The 12,601-nt window shown below is 41.0% G+C and overlaps 1 protein-coding gene across 1 annotated transcript; it reads left to right on the plus strand.

The window, feature by feature from the left end:
* Positions 1–6,041: 6,041 nt before the first annotated feature.
* On the plus strand, positions 6,042–12,174 carry AHSG (alpha 2-HS glycoprotein; the record flags this gene model as incomplete). The annotated part of the gene is made up of 7 exons (XM_079539956.1): positions 6,042–6,245; positions 7,377–7,487; positions 8,680–8,764; positions 9,605–9,768; positions 10,061–10,174; positions 10,930–11,010; positions 11,902–12,174. 7 exons carry the CDS (start codon positions 6,042–6,044, stop codon positions 12,172–12,174), a joined length of 1,032 nt encoding a protein of 343 aa, XP_079396082.1.
* Between the last annotated feature and the right edge of the window lie 427 nt (positions 12,175–12,601).

Raw genomic sequence — 12,601 nt, forward strand, 5'->3', positions numbered from 1 at the left:
TCCTCCCACCTCGCCATTCCCTACTCGTGTCTGTCACAGCGTGACTCTCCTGTCATTTATGCCAGTGAGTCTCCATGCGGAGATGCATGCACTGCTTTCAAAACAGTAGCCCACTATGGGGAGGCAACAATTTCATGTTCTTCGAGGAGACCTACTTTATTCAGCAAATAACAAGCTAAAGATTGCCACAGCATAAGAATGAATGTACAGCTTTTTCTACCAACCTCAGTGCAAAAATCACTTCCTCACAATGCCAAGAGTCAACTTGGTTTCTCATATCAAAAATATGTCATAGCAGCAGAGCTTGTGGGAATCCAAGAGCACAGCAGGTTTCCCTAACACTTGCTACTAAATTTCAGGATTTAACTCAGCAAGAGAAGGTAACATGTGGAGTTATCATGTGGAGTTCTCCATCAAGGAGACTAACGGCATCATAGGACACGACAGTCTCCAGACCAATTGTGAATTTACATCTTCTAATGTTCCTCTAAGTGGCAGGAATTAATGTGGCATGTTTCAATTTGCCTAGTAAGTGGGGTTTAAATTCACTTAGGCCGACATGCTTATCATCGAGACAAGAAAAGGTCATTTTGACCACAGGGTGTCTGTTTAATCACTGAGAAATACTCTGTTTCTGCTGTACGATCCATGCTTGGCTCACGCTGTTCAGCTCTGCAGTCTCTTCCCAGGTATCTTGCTTTATTTGCTCTGGGTTCTGATACGAGGCAGTGATCAAGGTGAGCGCCCACAGAAGCTGCAAACTCGAACTTTAGCATAAGGACATAAAGCTAAACAAAAAACTTCAGTAACTGCTAATCTCTGATTTCACAGTTGCCTCCTATCCGTCTTCAACAAAGCTTTCCCACACCCATCAAACTGCACAGGCATGGAACTGAGAGAACCATGACATTCCTACTGAAGCCAAAATATCCCGTTGTTGAGAGTTGCATGGCAACATAAATAGCTTTTGCTTTGATAAAAGGGTAAAAAAAATATAAACATTAAGTGTGTGTGTGTGTGTGTGTGGAAGGGGGAGGGGGGTGTTAAATATCAGGACAGCATAACACAGGGTAAAAGCCATACCAATGGACTTCAAACCCTCAGCTCAGAAAACTGCTGTTACTGGCTACAACATCAAAACGCATGGCAGGAAAAAATGTGGAAATGGAGAGGAAAATTTAAATCAATCAAAAGCTTTGCTAAGACAAAACATCTTATATAAGCTTTCCACTGGGAAGAAAAGGAGAATAAGCTCTCATGTAACAAACGTTAGTTATGTCACTTGATGTACTTCTGGAAGGCACTCAAGTATTTCAGTGGCACAGACAATAGAAGAGCAAAACAGAGCAAGCCAGAACAGAACACAAATAGGTTTGGTTGGCTTTGTCTGGGACAGTTGGTCAAAAATTAGAATTTCCATTCCAGTAAAAATGCCAGGATTCTGGCAACTTTTCATTCTCTTTCCAAAAAAATTGCTTTGAAATAATCCACAGTAAGTCCAGGAACCCCAAAACTTTTACTGAGTGCCATCTGGATTGCCTGACTTTTAAATTCCTCTCATGTTTTGAATAGATCCTTCTACTAAACAGTATTGAAGCATTTTACTAAAGTCAGTAAGTTATTTCAGAACACGGGAGTGATATGGTAAATAGCCATTATTTCCATTTACAGTGAGAAGAAAATAAACAGATTAAAATCAGCAAAGTTCAGTGAAAAGGAATCTCTAAGCTGGATACCCAAGCCTAGGCATTCAAAAACTAGATACTATTTCTGCACATTTTATTTCTCACAGTGAGAAGTTTCTCAACAGCAAATATAACAGCATGCTATGGTATATTATCAGCCCTCATTCTCTTAAAGATTTTCTTACATTTCAAAAAACGAGAGAGAGAAGAAAAATTTAAAATAATTCTAGAATTAACATATGATGGCGCTATGGCAAAACTCCAGAATTCACAGCTTTTTTCTGGCATGGGGACACTGGGGGGACTTGAACTGTAATGAACCTAAGACAATTTACATCTGCTGAAGATTTGTCCAGGTGACTTAAAGGGGCCAATAAGATTAAACAAGTCAATTAGGCTAACTTGTCCTTCCCCCACCTCCCCCCTGCATCTCTGTAGGTTTTCATCTGTTTTGTTTTTAAATCCTGAATACACCATCATTTAAAAAGGCAATAAGCTGCTTTGACAAGACTGGTGACTGTAACTGCACAGCATCTCCCCAGCAGACATTTTCTTGCCTTAGTGTGCAGGCTTCTGTGCAGGTGATGGCTATGTAGAAGACAGCCCTGATGTTCCAGTATCTTGTGAACTCTATGATCCAAAAGTAATGTACTTAATCAAGTGTAAAGCAAGAGGTGATTAAGTTTTGGAGTACTGTACAATGCCTGACTGCTCAGAATGTGTCTTTTGATGTGGTGCAGAGAACTGGACCAATTCTGTCTGCTTCACCAAAAAACTGACGTTTCAGTAATTTAAAAAAAGAGCCTCAAAAATCCCCACAAGTGTTTAACTTTGATCTGAAGCTTTAAAAAGATGATATTCATCTGTTTGCTTGTTTAATTTGTTTGAATTTAAAGCCCAGAAAGGTGTCAATTTGACATTTTGTGGAAGCAATTCTTTGTCTTTTTTCCAGTTGAGACTGAGCAGGGGCAGCAAGCCTCCAGCCATCACTACTTCTAAGCATCCAACCAAAAAAAGAAAAAAAACAAGACAAAAAAACCCCCTCACCTTTCCACTGTGGTTTATATGAATTATTAAGAGCTGAGATTCAGTGGAGCCTCAATTCTTGAGCATTGAATCAATACTGTATTTTATGTAACAAGGGCAGTAATCCCAGCTTGTTCTATTTCCATCACAGCAAAGCCTTGTCAAGTCTCTCAAGCAACCTAATTTCACTAGGGCCAAAGTCTAACACTACTGACGTGGAAGACTTGCTCACTTCAGCGGGGTCGAGACGTGACCTTCTGTCCAGGAGCCTGCAGAATTCAGCTCACTTTCTTGTGCTGTGAGAACTATTCGTAGCCACTACTAAAGGCCAACTTTTTACTATGTTCCAGACATGAAAGAGAGAGAATAGATCTGCACTGAATTCAAACAGAAGTTATTTCTGCAACGATTGCCTCTGGAGGGAGGGTGCCAAAAAAGGGCCAGCTGTGATGGGACACAGGCCTGCAGGAGAGCTGACATCAGCCACCCCACTTCCAGAAGGAATAACTAGGCAGATCTGGGTCAGTCTGCATGCAAGCAGCAAAATAATGGGACCATAACAATATGTCCCAAAAGAGGGACATAAAAATGTCCCTCTGCTGTACTAATCTGTAGCCAAACTATCTGACTGTGCTTTCAATCTTTATTTACAAACAGAAAAGACATACCCACTTCCTCCACCATCAAGAGCTGAGCAAGATATGCCAGCTGCAAACACTGCATTGCAGTGATGTGGGCGCATTTCTGATCCTTGGCCTGGCAGCAAAGAAAGTTCACAGAGGTGCCAAGAAGGGGAAGGTCTCTGTAAGCCTACAGAGAAACTGAAAAGAGGTACAGTGGACTCCAAAGTTTTCCTTCTTATCCTGCTTGAGTGAATGGAATGCTGAATGTAAGTGACAAGGGAAAGGGAAGAAACAAGATATTGAATTCCACTTGCTATTTAAGGTTTTAATACTGCCCTTTGAAAACAGAACCTGACGTTGACTGAGCTGGTTTACATAATACGTTTAGGAATACCTAGAGCTTGATTACAGAAATGTTATACATCCTGCAGCATTTGCAACTCTGAAATAGATCAAATGTAACCTAAGAAACCGAGTAATGACAATTAATTTATAAATACTGGTTCATGTCCAGCTGTAGTTATGTATCAGTTGGGTGAAAACCAATTTCAGTCTGCACCATTTTGAGGTTTACCTTGATGTTTCCTATGAGAAAAGGAAAAAGAGAATTAAAAGATTCATGGGTTAGAAATTGAACTATGGCTCAAAAACATTGAGGAAAATACTATTTCCTAGATGAATTTACTATGATTTAAAAAATACCCACAATGAACACTCAAAAGGTGTTTCGGGGACATCAGACCTTCACTTTTTAAATGTTTCAGGCCCAAGTCAGGAACACAAACAATCATCCACACAATAGAACAAATGCCAAACAACACGACATTAAGCAAGGGGAAGAAATGAATCATGCTCAGAGTAATTTGTCCTTCAAAAGAAAGAAAATCTTTCCTTTCCCCAGCAATCTTTTCAATATGCAAATCCTCATATCCAAAGCTCACCTCATCCTACACAGAGCTGAAGGAAATCATTCCATCTTTTTAAGTCTTTCTCAGATCTCCTTCTCCATCACTTAATTTGTTGAACAGAACCGTTTCTATTCATTGCATATTCCACATTTCAGGATAGTAGCAGAAAAAGGCATGACTCAACTTTACTCACCTTCCACCTTCTAGTCCCACTCACACTATCGTGCAAGCTGAGAAATATTTATCTAAAGTGAAAACTTCAAAATATGTCAAAGTTCTGCTATTCCTTGTGAATCTGCAGCTAATTCCTGAACCTCTAGGAAATGACAACAGAGGTTCAAACATTTTAGAGCCAGAGGGCAACTTCACAATTCTCCAGTCTGAGCACTGCCAGAAACCTATACTGAAATCCCCAGGGAAAAAAAAAAAAACCAACAAAACAAAAGTTCTCCTGATTGAGCTACAGCCTTTCTGGCTAGAATCTATCTACAGAAAAACATTCTGCTTAAATTAAAGACCTCAAATGCTGAGCACATCCTAAGAGTTACATTCTGCTACACAGAACATGGTTGTTATCCAGTCCTTGTTCCACAAACACAAACATTGTGACACTAAACATAAGCCCTCCTTAGATGCTCTCTAACTGCATCAAAATATCTCTGAAATGCAGCCATGCACTTCAGTCTTCCAGTCCCTCTTTTCACAAATAATTCTTTCATTTTCACTCCCATATTTGAAAGTCAGCAGAGATGGCTGTTCCAACATAAAGATAACCGGCGTTCTTCAAGTCCAGGCACAACACAGGACGTGGGAGGTTTGGATCTCATTTCCTGCTTGCTAGGAGACTGTTTTAACAGTTCTGAGCTCACCCAGCACACCACAGCGTGGTGATTTAGGCACTTCAGCACCCAGTCATGGAACTCAAATAACCTTAGATGGAAAACACACTTTGTTTTGTTTAGGTCAGCTGTGCAATGCAAAACCATAATAATAGATGCCTAAGTGGATGGGGATGATTTTGGCTTCCTCTTCTAGGTCTTCTTCTTAAAACAAACTTGTGCCTTTTCTGATCTTCTATCAAATCCTCAAATATTTACAGCATATTCCAGAAAAATGTCTACAAGACACCTGCTTTGCAGAATAAAATCAGAATCGCTGAACAGGAATTGCTGGAAGTATCCAACCGATCAGAGGAACAAAGAGCTGATCAAAAGATTTAGAAACTCTATCTCATTTGCTATTCCAATGAATTCAGTAATAAAATTTGCTATATAATTAAATTCACTGTTGGATGTGGTCCTTAGAACTTGTTCAAATTCCAGTTTCTGATTTATCACAGTTCTGATCTCCCAGTTTGCATTGGTGTCTGGTGAGATTAGTGCCCAGATAGAACATGTCCTGTTCACAAGTGAGCTTTATTAGCAGCAGCATCTCTACACGTTCAACACTAGGGACCATCTTTCTCTAGCCTGTACTGTAACTAGCTGGCAGAGGAGTTGCTAAAAATTATCTTAAATTTTTGCTGATGTTTTCTTCTTTTTAGCAGACTTCGCAATGTCCTACCTGATAAAATTTACTTTGGCCAATATTAATCAGTCGGCTTGATGTCCTAACATTTACTTTTCACTTTTGTTGTTTGCAATGCCTTCTTGGAACTGGGACAAATATCAGACATGCGCTCATGCAAAGTCTGTGGTATGTACTATATAAATGAGACCCTGGTTCCAGCTGCCTAGCTACCACCCGAACAGTGTTCTTAGATCCTCACCTCGGAAAGGGATAGATTTTCTCTGGGTGCCATGAAGGCACTCGTAGCTTTCATACTGCTTATGCAGCTCCCAATTCACAGAGCTGCACCCGCAGCTCCCCCGCCTCCCTTGGGCTGCGATGACCCAGAATCTGAAGCAGCAGCTGAATTTGCTGTGAATTATATTAATGGCCACAGTCATCACGGATACAAGTTTGCCTTAAACAGAATTGAGCAAGTCCGCGCGCTGCCTCAGGTAAGTGAGGAGCTTGCAGGCAGAGCACTGTGTTAAGCTGGAAAGGCTTGGCTACGACTGACAAGTCCTGCCAAGGGCTGTATCCTCACCTGGAGTAAATCAGCATGGCTCTATTGATTGAAATGGTGCAATGTCACCACGTAGTAGATGAGAATCCAGGTCACTGGAATGTATCTCAAAGAACAGAACTGAGGGGGAGAGAGAAATGCTATTTTTGTACAAAGCTAGAAAGGGCTTAGTCTACAAATGCTGCATGCCTGCTAGGGGAGATCATCCAAAGCGCTGATTCATGAGCCCAGTAGCTAATCTGGAGAAAAACTGCAAGGATAATTCTCATGATGTGGATAACTATTTATTGGCCAAATGCATACCTATCATAACTCCACGCTGTTAGTGATTTTGTAGTAGCTATAAATTTTACCTAACGTCCCGTTGAGCTGACAAGGAAGCTGAATGGAAGTAACTGTGGCTTATACTCATTTCCACTGAGATCTATTCACATCATTATAGTCCTCTAGAAAGGCTGTGGAAATAGACATGAATGCAGCATATGCACACATTCAGACCTTTTGATTTTCTCACAACGTTGAAATGAAACTTCAGGGCTGTTTACTACTTGACATGAGAGAGAGGATACCAGTATCATTTACAAGAGAATAAAGCAGTCATTGATAAGATTAGAAGTGTTCCTACAGTTGCACAAAAACATTGGTGATTCTGTTTTTCTCTTTAATATTTTTACACTAAAATGATTCAATTGGTTTAAAAAGAATCATTAGTGACTCAAAACTCAGAGTCAGCTTCAGAGCTAGGGGCCTTCATTTCTGCCCCCCCCCATTGTTGAATGCTAGAATTGAAAAGGCTCAGGAACAGCCAGAAAAGGTCCTGCAGTCCATAAATAAAAGGAATACTGGAACTTAGCTGGTGCAATTCAGTGTAATTTCAATGAGGTAAACGGGGTGGGCCATGAGCATGAGAGAACAGAGTTTATTTGGTATCTTGTTACACAAACATCGATTTTTTTCATCAATAAAACCAGCTGTTGATTATTAAAGCTACCCAGCAAAATGTTTTGTGAAGTACTACTGTTTCAGTTTTGTTTTGTTTTGTTTTGTTTTGTTTTTCTTCCAGGGGCAAAATAATGAGATTCTCTTCCTTGAACTTGACTTATTAGAGACCACATGTCACATTCTTAATCCTACACCTCTTGCAAATTGCTCAGTAAGGACATTTGAACAACATGTGAGTATCTGAAACATGACTTGCTTGGTACAAGAGTGCAAGTTCAGTATGCTGATGTTAGAGGCCAGTTTATGACCAGTTAGAATTCTAAGCTCTGCCTGCAAAGGTTACATCACTGTAACAGCCCATAAGCACCAGTCACTTGTATCTGCCTTGCTGATTTAGTTGCCTTCATGTCAGGAAGGATTTCACATGAGGAGGACGGGTCACTCTCTCAGCATAACTTCCCTCGTACGTGTCATGAATGCCACGGGCCTTGCTCAGGCTCTCCAGGTGCAGGTCTCCATGCTCAGCCCAGATAACACTGCGCTGTTGCATATGGCAGACAGGAGGCTGTGAACCTGGACAAACACAACGTTCCCTTGGCTGCATGTGGCGTGTGAAGTAGTGAAATTACGTCAAGTCTAGCCATCAGTGACTGCAAGAGAGCTATTCCCTTTGGACAGGGCTCTGGCCTCAAAGTAATGCTCCACTGGAATTTACTGGCCTCAAATATTTTGCTCTTATGCAAGCGTGATCCAACTGTGAAAAGCTTTCCCTAACCAAAGCATTGGAAGTGTTGTCTGAGTACAGGCAGCTTTGCTTCCTAAGCAAAAAGCAGAACAAGCAACTGACAATTTAAGCCTGCTGTTTCTAGAATGGGGCCCAATTCACAGCGCTCGTGACTAAATCCACCCCTGTATTCATCAGGGCTCAGATCCCATTTTCCATACTGGGGGAGGTCATTCTAACTGTTCCCCCTTTCCACCTTTGCCTCTGACATTTCCTCCCCTGTTGGCTCTTGCCTGCAGACCAGCTCACACAAGGCAGCACACTGCTGTTACCATGGCCACTGACCAGCTGGGATTATAGGGAGAACGTTATCAAACAGCTCTGCGCAAGGTCTTAATCTATAAGAATTCACATTCTTTGCTCTTTATGAGAGGAACCTGAACTAAATATGTATACTCAGGATACCATGGCAGTTCTGATACTTTTGAGATCCAGATTTGGATCCAAGTTTTGCCACCTAGGTCAGTCCTTTACAGAACCACAGACACCAGAACAAGCCTGCCCAGGCCTTTGCAATCAGGCTGATTTTTCAGCAACACTTAATCCAGGATCTGTTCTTTAGAATTTAGTAATAGTTGCTCTTTTCAGAAATTCCTATTTATCTGTACAACATAACCCTTTGATTTCTGTCTCTCTCTAGGCAGTTGAGGGTGACTGTGATGTTAAACTGCAGAAACTGAATGGACAGTTTTCAGTACTTGCTAGTAAATGCCACTCACATGCAGGTAAAGATGTTGTTCTTTGTACTTGAATTTAAAGGTGGAGTATTAATCTGGCAGCGCTTACAGCTCCCTACCACTTCTAATTTTAAAACACTGGAAATTATTGTTGTTTTTTTTTAAATTCAGCTGTCCTTTTGTGATCTTTTGTGATCTTTTCCTACAGACCTGGCACCATCTCTTTGCTCCTCTTTACTATAACAGTTAAGATGTGATAAGACTGCTTCAGGAGCACTTCCCAGGTTTGACCTAGAGATGGCTGGCACTGAGGCTTTCCCTCAAGGATTTGATTCCTTGTTGGTCTGAGCCCCCCAGCAAGGAGCTCGTTGATCTTCAGAATGAACCCCCATGCGAGATGCAACTTATTTACTGAGCCCAACATTATCAGTATTGTCATGAGAAAGCAGTCTGTTCTGCACTGTCTGCATGAGATCTCTTAGCTCTGTATGTGATGCTTTCAGTACTGCCTTTAAAACTGGTGGGTGAATGAAACACACTACTGCAAACACAGTTCCAAAGAACTAAAATATCTTAAATTTACCACCTTGAGCTGAGACATCTTTTCACTGGTGTCATGGATATTTTGCCAGAAAGAAAACTGATTAAACCCTGGGTAAGAATATGCAAAATACATTATTGAAATCCACAGCATTTTTGCTGGCATGAAGACTTCAGGACTCAAATAGCAGAAGCTGCATGAAATACTGCCATCTATAGCTTGCACTGCAAAAAATTTTTGCAGTATAATTTGGGACAGACAGACAAACACGGTGTTTTGCATCACTGACTATGTCTGCAATGTACTTCAACTTACGATCAGAGCAAAACAATCTGTTCCTCCTGCAGACTCAGCTGAAGATATTCACGAGGTCTGCCCGGACTGTCCGCTCCTGGCAAGCCTAAACGACACTGATGTGTTAGCAACTGTTTCCACTGCCCTCAATGACTACAACAGCAAAACTCCTGATGCCTACCTCAGGCTTCTGGAGATTGGAAGAGCCATAAAACAGGTAACTGCTAGAACAATGTCTACCCTTCCATGTAAACAGAATATTTTCTCTGTAGTACTTGAGCAGCGCTAGCTAGTTATGTTTACAATCAGATTGAGCTTGCTTTAAGCTGCCCTACTGAATTGCCCATGATTTTCCTAGTGTTTTGTGTCATCTTAGCCACAGGGCTCTCTTTGACTTCTGTGGGAGATGCAGAGCTAGAAGCCACAATATTTGCCTTTTATCTTTTCTCAGCAGCTCCGCAATTTCAAACAGTGCAAAGTCGGTTAAAACATCTTTCCTGTTTTATCAGTATCACCCAGTGCGGATGGTCAATGTCGAGTTTGCTGTGGCTGCCACAAACTGCACATCACAACAGGCTAAAGATAATCTGGAGGCTTGTCAACTGCTTCCTGAGGATCAGTCTGTAAGTATGCCAGCACATCAGTCCACATCTCTCCAGCTCAGAGGTAGAACAGAGGCATGCTGTGATGCACTTGTACTTGCACAGGAATAGATCTTTGTGAGAATGAAAGTTGGATACCACTATGATATCCTTTTCAATGCATACTTTCTAAAGCTATATTACCCGTTTACCTTCTCTCTGATGTATCTGGGTTGAATCTCGATGCATTTAAATATATTTCAAAAAGGATTAAGGACAAAAGCATCCTTAACACAAAATAATTTTAATAAACAGCCTTTATACTATCATTTACTTTTCTTAATATGTGCACCTGAGAAAAATCAAGCTCCTTTGGAATGGGCAGTACACAAACACAAAACCAGTGAGCTCTAATTTCATGCATATGAAATGCATGAAAATTCTTGAGAACTGTGCACTTCATCATACTGAAGTTCTTTTCTGATGAAACAAAACCGAAAGTGTTCTTGGCAGACTTAACAAGTGGGGAACCTTTTGCTTGGATCCATATATTCCTTTCCTTCCTCATATCCAGGCAAACAATCTTACTCCAGAGTAATACAGGAATTTCCTTTACTTGCTGGTTACACATTTAAACAGCTTGGCTTTTGAGTCCAACAGACTAAAAGCAAGCACTTTATTGCTCAGATAAATCATGAGATGTAGCTATTTCTAAACATACTGAAATTGAAAAAAATGCAATGCAAGTCTTCCCTATTTTCTCACTATTTTCTCTTCATTATATTCTGCTTTGCCAGAATTTTGGTTTCTGCACAGCAACAATGGTAACAGAACCCTCACAGGACTTAGCAGCACAATGCCAGCTGTATGGACATCAGGTACCAGCTCTTGGGGCACTCCCTTCCTTCCCAGAATATCCTACTAGCACTTTTTGAAGCAAATGCCCTGAGTTTACCTTTTTCACTGTAAACTGCATTATCTATCTGTGATAACCTAGCTGTTTAACTTCATATCCTAAAAAACCCGACAAGATAAGGTTATTCTATGGATTTCTTTGCCCAGAATTATCACCTCTGCCATCTGTGCTTGGCATAGTTTGTTTTCCTAACCATATGGGAGTTTCATATGTCTAGTGGGGCAAAGGGAACTAAATTTTGCTCAGCTAGGTGAAAGGCATCTAGATGTAAAATATGAAAGAGCTACTATGGTAGGTCTCACCAACTGGAAGCTTTTGCTACAAGTAGTTCTTAGACCTGACCAAATTCAGGGCTCCTAGCCTGCACTGCTACCACAAGAGAATGGAAATTTACATGCACAGGGCTTGAGTGCACAGGTAGCATAGACTCCAATTAGTTCGAGAAGGGCTGGCTGGGCACTGAGTGCTTCTTGTAGAGTAGAGCTCTTGGAGGCATAGTAGTAATTAGCTGCCTAGAGGGGATATGAAAGAAAGAATGCAGATTAGGGCAGCAGCTAGGTTTCAGTGTTTCAGTGCTGCGTAGGCTGCACTGAAAGTTCACACTGCACCAGATTTTGTCCTAATGATTATAATGGATATTAATGGATATTTAATGGATATTAAAAACGTGCTTCTGGGCTCCTAATTTTGTGTTGAAATCCAAATTCAAAACTTTCCTAGTGGTCACAGACACTTTGTATCTGGGTTAGATGACAATATCTAGGTAGGAGTAGGGTCCATACTAAGTCATCAATGACATGCATATTATAAATCTCAAGTGAATACACACACAAAAAACATTTTTCTTTTCCAGCCTGGAGTTACCTACCCTCACTCAGGTCAAGATACATCAGCAGGACTGGTACCCAGTGCTGGACAAGGCTTCACTAACCATAACCTCAGAATTTCCCACAATAACCCTGTTGCATCTGAATCCAGCTCTTCAGAATTTCCTTCCCTACTATCAGCAAAATCTGTAGCAAAGAGAGCAGCTGCAAAGGTTGCTCAGCATGATAAAGTACCTTCTCCAGTTGGCTTTGTGACTCCTCCACCATGCCCTGGTAAGATTCGCCATTTCAAGATCTAGGCTGTGTCACAGGCATGGCAAGACAGCTAACTGGAGGATCAGCATGCAGCAGCAGCATCAACACACACAGTACAGCATCAAGTGCCAATAGCTGAGAACACTCGACTTTCAGTCCAACTGACTTTCACCCTTCAGAGAACACAGCTGAGCCCAGGATCTTGCAAAGGTCTGCTTCAAGACATAGGAGACTGCAACGTACAGCAGTTGCTTTCTCCAAGTACTGAGATGTTCTAGTTAAAACACTGCAAAAATTGTTTTAATGGAGCTGTTGTAAAAGGTATACAGCAGTTGTAGCTGTATAGAAACACCACCTAAAAGACTACTTCTCAATAAAATGTTCAACAGAAATGCTTTGGTACCTTTTGTCTGTATATTTTTTCATTTAGTTGTCAAGTATCTCCTTCATGGCATTATGAGTCATATTCTG

Source organism: Tetrao urogallus (assembly GCF_951394365.1).
Source record: "Tetrao urogallus genome assembly, chromosome: 9".
Taxonomy (NCBI): Eukaryota; Metazoa; Chordata; class Aves; order Galliformes; family Phasianidae; genus Tetrao; species Tetrao urogallus.